The 14,135-nt window shown below is 44.8% G+C and overlaps 1 protein-coding gene across 1 annotated transcript in view; it reads right to left on the reverse strand.

Moving 5' to 3' along the window:
• The window catches only part of itga8 (integrin subunit alpha 8), a 39,365-nt gene that overhangs the window by 18,067 nt on the left and 7,163 nt on the right, over window positions 1-14,135 (reverse strand). Inside the window, exons 7-15 of the mRNA XM_022765654.1 lie at window positions 13,155-13,280; window positions 12,953-12,997; window positions 11,516-11,559; window positions 9,942-9,998; window positions 9,698-9,750; window positions 9,403-9,608; window positions 7,011-7,208; window positions 2,488-2,533; window positions 2,225-2,332 (exon numbers count right to left, since the gene is read on the reverse strand). Of these exons, the coding sequence (XP_022621375.1) occupies window positions 2,225-2,332; window positions 2,488-2,533; window positions 7,011-7,208; window positions 9,403-9,608; window positions 9,698-9,750; window positions 9,942-9,998; window positions 11,516-11,559; window positions 12,953-12,997; window positions 13,155-13,280 (883 nt within the window). The remainder of the gene's footprint in view (window positions 1-2,224; window positions 2,333-2,487; window positions 2,534-7,010; window positions 7,209-9,402; window positions 9,609-9,697; window positions 9,751-9,941; window positions 9,999-11,515; window positions 11,560-12,952; window positions 12,998-13,154; window positions 13,281-14,135) is intronic.

Here is a 14,135-nt window from a genome sequence, read left to right on the forward strand (position 1 = left end):
GTCTTTTACGACCTGCTACCGAATCAATGCTTTTCTCCTGACAAAGGGAAAACTGTCCAGAGCTGATCGAACAGAATGGAAATGGGACCTTGCCTTTATATTAAGATGTGTCAGAATTTTAAACGGCCTCAATCTTGCAGCTCCAAGGCAAGGGAAAAAATAATCTGACATGTATCCCACATCAAAGTATTGAGCTTAAACTAGCGCTGCTATTGGAATCAGTCAAAAACAAGACTTCACCCACCTCCCTGCACTCGAAGCCTCTCAGCTGAGAAACCGGCGGTCCCGCTTCCCAACCGAGAAGTGCAAACGCACTAGAAACATGAGGCGGATTCGGTGTTGCGGTTCCGTGAGCTTCCACGTCCACGTTAAAGAAATCCGGCACATTCCAGAACCCTTTTGCTGCCGACATTAACACACCCTGCCTTCTCTTTCAATTTGAGCTGGCTAGTTGCAGACCTGTGATGTGCTGAAAGACGTATTCAGCCCAACAGTCTGATCAAGTACTATGCTGCCCTCCCAAATGAGACCTACCCCAACATAAGAAAGCACGCAACAAAGATGTCCACAGTTTTTGGAGCACATATATCTGTGAGCAAACCTTTCACACATGTGAAAAAAAAACCGACGAGATCAAGTCTCACAGAATCAACACCTACATCAGTCTCTGAGACTGGCGTAACTGGAATGGAACCTGACATCGATCTCCTCACCAGTCAGAAGCAAGCCCACAGCTCACACTGATATGGTAAGCCTATACGATTTCAATAGCAATAGATATTAAAAAATGTCATTATAGTAATGCTCTTTTTTATAGGCAACATGTTCTACCTGATTTCTGGATCTCTCTCTTTATTACTTTTTTTTGCAAATCAACAGGTGGTGCCAAAGCCAAACGAAGGGCAGCTACAACAAATTATCATTGTAATCTCCACAATAATACTGGTTGTCACCCTGGCCCATATCATTTCCTGTTATAGACTAACCTCGGCCCCCCATCTCAGAAAGGAAAGTTGATGTGGCCCCCACTGAAAAAAGTTTGGGGACCGCTGCATTAGACTCACAGACAAATAGAGCTTGGCTGATGGCAGACGTCTAGAGCACGGGGGTGAAATATTTGTCACATCTGTCAGTGTGTGTGATTCGTGAAAGTCTATACTTTATACTGCATATTGATTTATGATACAGTATAAGCTGTAAGATTCCTGTTACAGATCTGGGTTTCAGTGCAGCAGTGGGGCTCATTAGTCTCATGTTTGTTTAAGACTTTGATCCATTTAGGTTTAATTCACCTGCACACACGCGCGCATGCACACACACACACACACGCACACACATACGCACGCACATACGCACGCACGCACGCACGCACGCACGCACGCACACACACACACACACACACACACACAGTCTGTTTCCAAATTCCGAAGTAGAAATAAATTATACTTGAGTGTCTGGAGTGTTAACACTGGAGAAGTGACTAAATTAAGTATATGCGTGAGTATAAGCTTGATTTTGAGCGTGGAATTGATGGATGCTATTGTCCCACAATGCAATGCAAATGGAAGTGGCAGTGCAACACACAGCTGGAAAAAATTACAACAAATTGTGGACTGTGGTGAAGATCTTGAGAAAACATTTTAGTATAAAGTTATTGTGAAAACATTTTGCTCATTTAATTGAGAGTGTTGTTCGAAAATCAGCATTCATCATCTTGTATGATGAAGAACATTCATTTCTTGTGCACTAACTAGAAAAACATGATACTGTAAAGTTGAATATATATATTTATAACTTGGTGAAATGACCCGGCTAAGAGGGCAGCATTAAACATTGTATAAAACAATAAATGCAAACAATATGAACAAGCTACGACAATGACATGCTACCGAAGAGTATAGACAATATCCAGTTAAGAGACATAAAGAGGCAGTTTCCAAACCTCAAATCTAAAATAAGAAACAATATTGTCAAAACAAATTTAGAAGCATTTACCAAAACATACTTTAAAACGGACTTAAATTTGCTGACAGTAATCAGTTCTGTACGTTGTTTAAAGCGCCAGACCGGGTTCATTTGGTTTGCACACACACGGATAAGGAGGAACCAGTCGAAAGAGAGGTTTACATATAAAAGTTATCCAATGTAAATGTCTGGTACATACATATTATCAATATGTAGTATGGATTTGGGGTAAGAGACGGTCTCAGGTTGCTCTTCTTACCAGGTAACCATGATGTCTGTCTGAGGCAGGTGACACTGTCGGTCATCAGGGTTCAGGATTCTGGGAGTCAGGGTCATTGCAGCTTCCACAGACACTACAGCTCGAGACCTACACACACACACACACACACACACACACACACACACACACACACAATGCACAGACATAAGACAGATCTACAAAGTCTCTTTGAATTTCAGGAAAACAAGTCTCTACTTTGAGAAGCATTTCAAAAAGAGACAGAACACCTTGTTCATTCTTACCTGTACACCGAGACCTCGCCTGCGCCAAACGCCCCCACAATCAGATCTGTGAAGAGAGAGGGAGACAGAGGGAAGGAGAGGGAGGGAGGGAGGGAGAGAGAGAGAGCAAGAGAGAGAGAGGGGGAGAGGAGAGAGAGTGAGGGGAGAGACGGGAAACAGAGAGCTTCAAAGAATGCCACAGATGGGACTGATTTCAAGGTCTCCAGCAATCTTCATCAAACACAGACTTCTCACATTTAATACACTCACACACACACACACACACACACACACACACGCACACACATGCACGCAGGCACGTTAACACACGTATAGCGTTGACATCCTGATATCACCATGCTTTTCCTTTCTTTCCCTTTCACACATGACCTGGTTCAGACTAAATTCATAAACAGAAAATGCGTTAATGTGTATGCGCGTATGTGGGTTCATAAGTGTGTGTGCTGCGCGACAGGGACCCCATGCTGCATTCCAGTGCCATTAGAAATTTCACGTTGCTCCAATCACATTTCACTAAACAACAATTCCCAAGAGCCTGCGTAGCAACAGCCGCCTCCTAATTGTAAGCAGCAACAGATCTCCTCTATATGTGATTTTTATTTGTTTTCATGGCTTTTGTGATGAACACACACTTTTAATTGGCTCTCGGCTCTTAAAATAGAGCCGGCATTTAATGGCTGTGGTCAGGGGACACATACCAATGAAATCCACCCACACACACACTGACACAGAGACATCCATGCACACATACAAGTGCTGATTAAAACAATGTGAAACTGAGGAGAGGGACTTAATGGATAAAAGCCGCCACTGCCAAATGGAGCAAAAACTAAGCTGGGCGAACCTGAGAAAGACAGAATAACCTCAGGCTGCTCACTGAGAGGCAACTGGGGCTGCAGCTAATGATTATTTTCATTATCAATTATTCTGTTGCACACATGATTAATCGTTTGACCTTTGACATGATAGAACATAGTGAAAATTGCCATTACAATGCCCCAGAATCCAAAATTTATTTTGTTCACAATCACATAAAACTGAAAAACAGCGAATACTCATCTACGAGAAGCAGAAGCCAGGGAATTCATTGTTTAATCAACTGATTATTTTAGCACTAGAATCAACTATAAGAGGGAGGTGCTGTGGTAACCTGCTATGGGCTAAGCTGGTTTAAGTGGACGCTTTTGGACTTTGCTTGTCATTTGCTGTGACTTCCCTCTCCTGCGTATTTAAGAGGAAAGGGACTAATTGAATCTGAGAGGGGCACATCTGTTTCTGCCTTTGGCCGCAGTCACCGAGTCCCCCCTGAAACCACAACATTAAACATTTAGACCCTGGTCCCTCTTCCCCAGGGGTGTGCTATGTCGCTGTGTGAGTGTGTGTGGCTCTGTGTGTACGTACTGTATCGAAAAGCCCGTGACGAGAAAGGACCCCAAGATGTGGGTTTTGTGGGGCAGCTGGAGAGGTACGGTAAAGGGGGGAAAGGAGCGCAAGAGGGGGAGGAGATTGGGAAATGATAGGAAGAAAAAGGAGGGCAGAGGATCATGCACTTGGCCTTTAAACCGCAATCTGTAAAAGCCATCAGAGGCAAGGTGTATTTTCAGCAGAGGGAGAGAGAGACAGAGAGGGACCACCTCACTCCCAGGCCAAATTCCTCTGTTCATCACGTTGTTGGAGTTGTGTAACCTGGAAATCTAACTCCACTCCTGCCACATGTATGTATATGTGTGTTCGATACAGTGGTTGTCTGTGCTCCTTATCCTGACTCTCGTGCTTGCTCTCAAAACCACCGCATGACACGAGACTGATTTGAGGATAGGGCACCTTTGGGGTTAAACGTGTGTGAGAGTGCGAGTGTGTGCATGGCTGCACCGAGGGCTAAATCAAATAACGGCCCACTTTCCTTTCCATGTCAATCCCATTTCCTTACACACAGGAAAGCTTGCCTGCCACTGTTGATTTGAGGTTAGAGTGTGTGTGCACAGAGACACACTCAACCTTACCCACACACAAATGGGCTGAGAAACCAGCGCGCACACTCTACTCACTCACTGGTCTAGGTGCCGGTATAGTCTCGGTAACTAAGCCGCTTTAGCTGATGGTGTCTGTCCTGGGCTGTGAAAACACAACCTCCATCCAGAGTTTAGACAGACTGTCAAGCTGTCACTGGCTGCCTGCCCTGACTGCCTGTTTGGCTGCAGGGAACAGGTTTTAATGATGAAATGCCAAAGGTCAATGGCACTCAGTGGAAAAGGAGGTGATTTCGGGAGAGAAAATTTCTTAATTCTTGGATGCGGGATGTGTGGGATTTTGGGGATATTCAATAACTTGCCAGCTATTATACATATTTTCAATACCTCACCCAAACTCCATTTTTGTGATGAAAAGTATATTTCTCCCACTGCAGAGACAGAGACAGGGGGATAGGAGGTTTACTTAGGATTGCTTAATATGGAAGGTTTTGTTTAAGGGTGCACTTGGGGTGTATAAATCTAGTGATGAGGGAACAATACACTTTGTTCTTCTTTTTCTTTTTTGATTTTAAGACAAAGTACATCCAGAATGAGCTGAAAATAAAGAGAGTCCCATATAGATATGGAGCCCAGCAATACATTTACACCTACTTACCAACCAAATGAGCAAACTAATGACCCCTCGCACAACATGTATCCAAATCACTGACCCTGACACGTCTCTGTGTCTGTAACTCTCGCGGCAAGCTGGTTTGATTGACAGGTAAAACATTGTTAGTTCTTGACCTTTGACCCCTTGGCTGAACCTAAAATGCAGCCAAAGGCAATCTGAGCCCCCTTCCACTGCATCAGTAAAAGCACTGAGCCAGCAGTGCTTTTGTGTCATGCTCGCAACAAAAGATGCTTGTTTAATTTAACTTAATTCAGCTGAATTCTTAGTGTGGACGTCATTTTTGTTCCGGTACTGCCTCGCTTCTCATCTTTTGTGACCTCTGACTTTAATTTAGTTTCCGAGTGTAAGCTGCTGAATGACAGGACAAATGTATGATATAATCTTTGGAGAAAAAGTGCATAAAAGCTAAAAGCGGAGCCTAATGATCATCCTTCCCTATCTCAGTGTTCCAGCAGTGGACTAATGACATTTAACGTTGATGGGAGCATAAAGCGGCTCTAGCAGGCCTCCCAGACGCCTGTGCAGTCCTCTCATAATGCTGATCAAACATCGCTGGCTCCTTTGAACAGTGTGACTTTACTACCTTGCTAACGACACACCATGTGTGTGTGTGTGTGTGTGTGTCTCACTTCCGTCGTCCGGCTCTCTAATGACAGACGACACAAGCACTGCACATTTGTGTGAGTGTGTTTATACGGTGTGTGTGTGTGTGTGTATGTGAGTGTGTGTTGGCTGAAAGCTTTGCCACCCATGAGTTTCTACTTTACTTCTTCCTCCCAAAGGGCCTCCACCAGCCTAAGTTTCAACCTGTAACCCCTGTGTGTATTTACTGTACAGCGTTTTTAATTCAGGATCTCTGATTTGCAGCGGGCCTGCACAGGGTCTAGCTCTGACCTGGAGCCTGGCACACGCTCAACACACACTCTCTGGCTGCCAGTGAAACTGATCACAAGCCGCACATGTGAACTTGTGTGTGCTCATGTGTGTGTATTTCGCCTGATATCCTGTTTGTGCAATGAAGAAATCTGTTATTATAGTGAAATGAAAAGGAAAAGGAAAAGGAGTAAAGGGAGTGGAGGCAAAAAAAAGAAAAAGAAAAAAGGTAAAACTAAACAAATTCTCCTTTTCAGCCTAATCTGTGGAGGCACAAACCCAGAGTAATGTTGAGAACAGAGTGGCTCCAAATTAGGGAGAAAATAAGGTAGTAAAACAGTGGTTTTACAGATCTGCTTTGTTTCAAATGACCCTTTTTTTCAGAACTAAAAACTCATGTATATAAACAGCTTCCCACTCATTTAAAAAAAACTCACTCCTTTTCAGGTCTCTTATGATTGTAGTGAAGTTTCTAATAAGTTTTGTAAAGTCAGAAGGTGGAGGTGTCGGGTAAAGTAAGTAGGTGGCACATAAAGTCAGCAGTTTTTGCATGTAATTTGATTGAATGATGCTTTGTCTACTTCCACTTTTAAGGATACGGGCCGCGGCTTGACCGTCTGACAGACTGAACATGCGGATAATGTATTATTATACTTTTTTCTTTCAATCTCATGTTTTCTCTCATTCTTGAGTATTGAAAATCCCCCAAAGAATGGATGCGGCAGCAGCTCATTGGCACTCATCCCTATACCCCCTTCTGCTTACTGATGACTTTTCCAGACAAGAGGAGGAAAGCAATACGGGAGAACAAGGGGATGGTGGCGGAGGAGTGCATGTGGGGAACGATGAAATGCGGAGGTCAAGAATGAATAGGAGGGAGGCTGTAATGAGAGGAGCTGGAAAGAAAGTGGAGAAGCGAAGGAATGCAACTCTGAGAAAGAATTTTGATTATAACACAGGGAGTCGAGTAGAGAGGGACTAACTTGTTGAGTGTGGGTATTTACCAGGATACTGATTGTGGTCCACGTCTTGGCCTCCTCTTACAGTGAACCCAAACCCAGGCAAGCCGCTGCTGGGGGACCGGGCTGCTCTCAGCTCTTGGCTCAGCATCAGGCCTTGCGTGGATACGTCTCTGTTACCGTTAAAGATCAATACTCTGCCCCCACGCTCCTCGCCTCCGAACGGACAGCCCACTGCCACGTCTAAGGGATGACACACACACACACACACACACGCATGTTTTAGACATCAGCAGGGTTAAGGTCCCTCTGAGACAGAAGCAAGAGGAACACATACAGGTAGAAGGAAAAGAGCTTGACCTTCCTTTACCTGCACTGTGGGACCATATCAGCGGGCCATTAACCTCTTTTCTTTCATTTCCATTTATTATACTCGTCTTTTTTATCTTTCCTCTCCTCTTTCTTTTTTATTCTGTCTGGGCACTGTTTAGGTCATTGCTCTAATTCTTGGTTACTTTGTGTTGGGCAAGATTTTGTTAAATCTCAGTCTATAATGGCACAAGGTTAGAAAGTGGGCTAAGAGATTATCACATTTGGGGCTGAAATAGTTCCAAATCCACATTGGATGGAGCAGCTCTCATAACTACAAATGCAGATTTGAGTATTCATTCATCAACTTCTTATGGTCCACGCATTGCATTGTCCTGCGTTAAAGCATCCCTCACTACTGTAACTGTCCAAACACCTCTAGACATCCTGTTTGTCTCCGGACCCCCTCTCTCTCAGTCTAAACAACTAGTTCCACATGAAGTAGATTGTGGGGTAGAGAGGATAAATGCAACCATGTGTGTATGCAAGTGTATATATGAGCCTGTGTGTGCGCATCTGTGTCTGCGAGTCTGTATGTCTGTGCGTGGGTATGTATACATGACTGAAGAGCTGTGTAGAAAAAAAAACAAAAAAAAACATCTTACTTAAAAAATATAAAAGCCTTCACTTTGAATAATGTGAAAGTCACTCACAAGCATTGAACAGAAAGCAGACATCCACAACAAAACAGTCTGTCGAACACCCACTGTGATCACCGCGACCAAAGCTATAGGAGATTGTTATTCACAGACAGAAACAGGCCGACACTCTGCGAGCGATGCTGACAGAAAAACAGTGTTGCTTGATAAAAATTAAAAACAAAGAGAGCCACACGCCAAATGAGGTTAGCTAAATTGTAAAAGTTTCAACAGCTGAGACTCAAGAAGAGCCGTGAAAATGAGAGGAAATGGGTATAGTTCTGCTTTTACGAAGAATTTTGGAACCTGAGTGATGATGTCTCTGCTCTGGGAGGATGAAAAGGCTCCATATCGTCACAGAGAGGAAAAGGGATCTGTCAGTGATTATGCATAGACACACATGAGGACACAGGTATACTTGAAGACATAAGTTTGACATTAGCAGGAAGAAGCTGCTGAAAACCCTGTTCCCAATGTTTCCGTGGTGCCTCTACAATGTAATGCAGATTAATGAAATCATGCACAGACATGGACGTGGACTCATTAGATTAACTCTCAACAAGTCTTCTCTCTGCACGTCACGGCAGCTGGCAGAGAGGCTCCATCTCCTCTCAGGCCACATCACCCCCCCTCAGAGACTGTCACATCCTGACTGATTTATGTTTCTGGCCAGAGAAAGCTTCAGTATTGATCCAATGGTTATTGATCTGATGGTTAAAGGGTTTAAAGGGGCAGGACACACATTAACACATGCTGTCCATGAATAAGTAAAACATAAATCAGTGGACCAGATGTGCATCAATTCATTCATTTTTAAGGATACAGTCCACAGGCCTGAGCTTCATGGAGCATTTGGGCTGCAGGCTGCACGGTTTGTGTGTGTATGTATGTGTATGTGTGTGTGTGTATGTGTGTGTGTGTCTTTGTCCAATCAATTTGAGGATAAAACAAACACATCGAAGAGGAATGAACTCCGGGCAGCAGGACAGAAACTCCCAGATGATTTTATCTCGGGGCACATCTGGCGAGTTAAAAATAACCCCAACACACACACTTACACACACATGGCCTTAACCCCCGATCATCACAGGAGGAAACAAGTTCACTCAGACAACTTTTCATCGCCACACTTCCTGATTGGCTGAAGAGCTTTAAGGTTTCTCAAGCAGCTGTATCTGATAGGATTTCCTCAGTCGGAGACAAAACAGTCCAAGAGGCGCAGGAAACCCCGAAAAAGATTTGTCTGCCACCGTGTTTACCTGAAAACATCAGCTCCATGAGGGCAGACAAGTACAAGGGAAAAGACACATCTCCATATCTTTCTCATCTCTCTCATCTTACATACTTTTTGTTTCTCAGATTAATTTCCTCAGGCTCAATTTCCTTTATATCTTTTCTTTTCTTTCTTCTCCCATTCATCCTCAGCATACCATTGTATCCATCCTGGTTGACGTCTCCCATGGGTGCTATAGCCGTGCCGAAGCGTCCGAAGGTGTATGTGCCAGTGAGGGCGACGGGTTTGGAGAACGTGAGCGGGGCCATCTGCAGGTACAAGTAAACCCTCCCCACCTCCCTGGGTTTGCTCTCCATCTCTCTCTCCATGTAGAGGGGGGCTCCGACCAGCACATCGTCCATCCTGGGGAAAACGAGGTGTAGTTTTGATGCTCGGCGACAGGACGAGCAGGAGTATATGTGTCGAGAGAGACGAGCTGGTTTTTTACTTACCCATCGCCATTCAGGTCAGTGACAGCCACCGAGTAGCCATAATAGGAGGCCATCTGATCGACAGACCAGGAAGCAAGATGAGAATTTACAACCATAAACCCAATGCTGTCATCCATCCCCATTCAAATTGAATAGTTAAAAATATAAGAAAATCCATATCAGTTAGCGCCCATGGTACAGTTATTTATACGAAGCCTCTTTATTATGACTGTGACTGTGATGTGTTGCACGTAGATGCTCCCACCTGTTCCCCTGTGAAGTTCTGGATGAAGGTCAGATTGGTGGAGTTGATCATTGCCACCTAAATCAAGGAGACACACTGTCAGACACAAGAAGGACACAAGCACCCGGCTTTGTCCTTGTAGCCCACATGGAGGAGACATGGCCAAGCAGTCTGACAAACAGGCGCATGAAGAATGCAGGGAAAAGTAACCGCATAAAAAAAAAAGAAAAAAAAAAAGAAGCTTTTATTCTACTGAAACCCCTTTCTTTTCCTCACCCTCCCCCACCACCATCCTTTTTGTGCCTTTACCATTTTCCCCTCATCTTTCTCTCCTTCCCCCCATCCTAACCCCGGTCGTGGGGAAAGGGGGAAGGCTGAGAATTCCTTCATAAGACCTAAAATAACAACCACATGGAGACAGCCGGGGGGCGACACGTACGTACGCACACATGCACACACGCACACACACATGCGGAAGGATACACATTGACCCAATCACAGATATCTCAAAGACATACTAAACGGGGATAGACTTACGAACACAGACAGATGAGGATGTGTAAACACAAATATTGAATCACAGGCTTGGATGTCAACTTCCCTGCGCTCTGTGTTGTCAGATTGGTCACAGAGGAAACCTGATCAGCTGCTTCAGTGCCAGGCCCTATAACACGGCCTACCTGCAATCCTCATAACACCCCTCCTACTGTGAGCTCTCCATGACACTAACAGTGCACTGTATGTACAGGAAGGAGCGTTCTTGCACCACCTACAATGTCCAGACATAAAACACACACTGTTGCAATGTGCGTGTGCACAGTGCGGTGAGTCCTGCGGTTGCACTGCAGGTCAGGGTTAGAGGTCGTGAGTGTGTGGAGAAGGGTTAGTGGGGTTAGGTGGGGTCACCCGCCTCCACATGCAGCGGAAGCTGTGTGTCATTAGGGAGGACTGACACAGTCAGCCCTGGGGACATGTTCCCATAAGATAACTCAAGGCACACTGCAGTATATGCATAGAAGCACATACAGTATCTGTTGAAGCTATGTAGATACATATATTTATGTGTTCTGAACTGCACAGGCTGTCATCGTGGGAAAGATTGACAACAGATGAATCTGAGAAGCTTTATTGTGTACATGTGTGTCTGCACATAAAGGCCTCCCCAATACCTCCCGCCTCCTGCCGCACCGTATGTAGACATTTACACCTTGACAAGACACCAGGTTCACGTCTATACAACAGACAGCATACAGAAAGACCAACATAAAGTGTCCTAACAAGATATTCAGCCATCCTCAGCCTCCAGAACAGCTTCAGTGTTTCTTGCCATAGATTCTCAGAGTCTCTGCAACTCTATCGGAGGCATGAGCAGTATCCTTTCAAAAGAAATTCCCTCTTTCTGTGTTTTGACGACGATCGTAATGGTCCAAACTTTCCCACAGGTTTGAGATCTGCTGATTGTGCATTGTAAGGGTTCATGTGTATTTGTTATGTTTTAATTTGTAGCAATGCTGTTGTTGCTGAATGACCCACCAAAGTTTTCTGGCACCAAAATCTGTCCTGTGTGCCTTTTGTCAAATCCATCAAATACTCACATATCCAAAGTTCTGTGCTCCTCTCGGGACTCCGGCTATTAGCTCTGGGAAACATAAAAACAGTGTGTGAGAAAGACTTACAGAAAAAGAAAGGGGCGCAACAGAGGTTTGACAAAGGCCTAAACACTTAAACCCCCTACCCAGCCCACCCTGTCAGAACAGCTGAGTGTTGCCTAGAACACACTGAGTCATTGAGTGCTCAGGCTCTGCTTGTGTATTGATTGATGAGTGCGGTGCTGCAGACTTATAGGGACGATCTGAGGGTCCCACCCAGAGAGAGAAGACAGACCCCCCTTCCTGCCCTCCAGCTCGAGCCAACAGGCTCAACCACGAGCCTATAAACCAGTAATTCCCAGCTCCATCTTCACTCAGAGGTCCCAGTTACGACCAGTTCTCCAGTCTGAAGAGGGATTGGGGAACAAGACCGCAACAAGTTCCGTACCACAACACAACACAACACATCAACAGGCATGTGTAACCTCTTAAGGCTCACTTTAAGACTCCTTGACATGTGTTGTGCCGGAGGGGGTTCGGGGCCTTTCGCGAGGTTGGTATGGGGGTATGTAAACGCAACATTGTCCCGTAAAGATCCCACTAAATGGTGATTAGCAAAGAGGCTCTGATAGACAGGAAATTATGAATGGGAAGCTGAAGTGGCACGAGTGGAAGGAGGGTGTCGTGCTTATGACTGAGCAGCAGAAATAAGTGCGCGATGACACTGGGTGTGAAGTAGAAGCAAAATAGATGCGGCAGGACTGTGGTTGATTTTGTTTTCTGTGCTTTTCCTTGAAAATACTTGTGTTTCATTTCGCGCTCTGACAAACTGATGGCGTGGGAATGAACTTCAGCAGCACCTGAAGTTTGCTGCACGGGTGTGTATCTCAGTAGAACAGAGAAAAATGATTTTCTAGTAATCTTAACTTTTATGAATTTCTTTTGACCCTAAAAGCACATGCCTGAAAAAGTGTCAACAAAGATGAACTCAAAGGCTTTTTTTTCCCATCTGCACATTTTTAATAAAACAATGCTGTACCCGCGTCTCTCTTTCCACCTAATATTTCAAGTCCAGAAGAAATTCTGGACCCGCTCTAGACCTGAAGAGGTTTGTGGAGTCTGCCACTAATCATTCTAATCAGTTAAAATGGAGATCAGGAAATCCCTTTATCAGTGGTTTCTGAAGTCCTGTCCCCTCGGGGTCGTGACCCAGACACACAGAGACAGTTTCCATTACTACTTCTGAGTCCAGACCCAGACATTGTCACCCAGCTGTCCACGCCCTATCGCTCACCCTATCACACCCTTCACAGTGTGCCCAGCATCCGGCCTTGGAGTGAAGAGAGAGAGCGGCGGCGATGCAGGGTGGCTGCTGATGTTGTTAGTGAGGGATTCCTTTGGTGCTGCATGTGGTTAGTTGTAATGAATTGTTGGTTTTCTCACCTTGTTCAGAGTCTCCTGTAAACTCTCCCACTGCCACAGAGTAACCTAGAGAGGAATCAGTTGCACATGACGGTGAAATTAACTCAGTCTGTGTTCACTGTACGTGTTACATCATCTTTATTATTTAGTTATGGTCATTATTTAAATTACGGTGCATGAGTTTATGTGTGTGTTTGCATGTGTGTTTGTAAATGCATGTTACCAAGGTAACTGTCATCATGTGTGTCTTCAGCCGCTCTAGTTTGTTTCTCTCCTGGAACCTTTCTCAGGATTGCCTTCAAAGAGTAGCCATTCAGTATCTCTGCTATCCCTGCTGTCACCACTTGACCTGCACGCACACACATAAACACACAAACACACACACACACACACGCACACATGCACACACACGCACACATGGACAGATAGAGAAAAACAAACACCCAGGGTGAGAGAGTCACATCTGCTCGTGGACAACGGTTTCAGCTTGGACCCCATGAAGGGAGCATCGCTGCCCTCCTGCTGGAGCTGGACCGCCCGCTCCACATGAAAGATGTGCTCAGCTAACGACACACCCCCCCGGAGGAAAACTAAAACACATCATTGGCAGAGGAAGAGCTGGAAAAATACTCCAATGTTCCTTTAAAAACCCTCGAGAAAGAGCCTGTCCTCTATCTCACAGCGTGGATTCTGAATTATAGGTGTCCGCACACAAACAACACCCTTCCTCTGCTGTTGAACAAGAGGTCAAACAAACAAATGATTTTATCTACAGCCGCTCTCAGCCTTCCATAAATCCTCCTTAATGGGTGTGTGCGTGTGTGTACTGATGTTGGGAAAATGTGCCCTCTTAACCCTCCCTTCAGCTCCTCTTCCACCTCCCTCTCTTTCTCCATCGCGCTGAGCTATGAGTTTATCTCCCAGCGTAACAAATCACTACATCAACTCATTATTAAAACCCAATCTGATTAATGAGACACCATGTCACCAACTGTTAACACAGAGGTATAAGTCACTGCTGCTAATTTGAATTGTCCTTTACACCCAGAGATAACAAGATTGTATATGAAAGAGGGTTTTTTTTTTTTTATGATAACTCAGGCTGAAGGCTGAAGATAATCGTTGTATATTAGAGGCCATAAAATCCAGGCTGAGTGCTTTTATAAACACTCGGAGGAAGTGTTTTAACTGAAGGCAGCCAGCC

The sequence above is a fragment of the Seriola dumerili genome, unplaced genomic scaffold (genome assembly GCF_002260705.1).
Source record: "Seriola dumerili isolate Sdu_G_001 unplaced genomic scaffold, Sdu_1.0 BDQW01000723.1, whole genome shotgun sequence".
Lineage (NCBI taxonomy): Eukaryota > Metazoa > Chordata > Actinopteri > Carangiformes > Carangidae > Seriola > Seriola dumerili.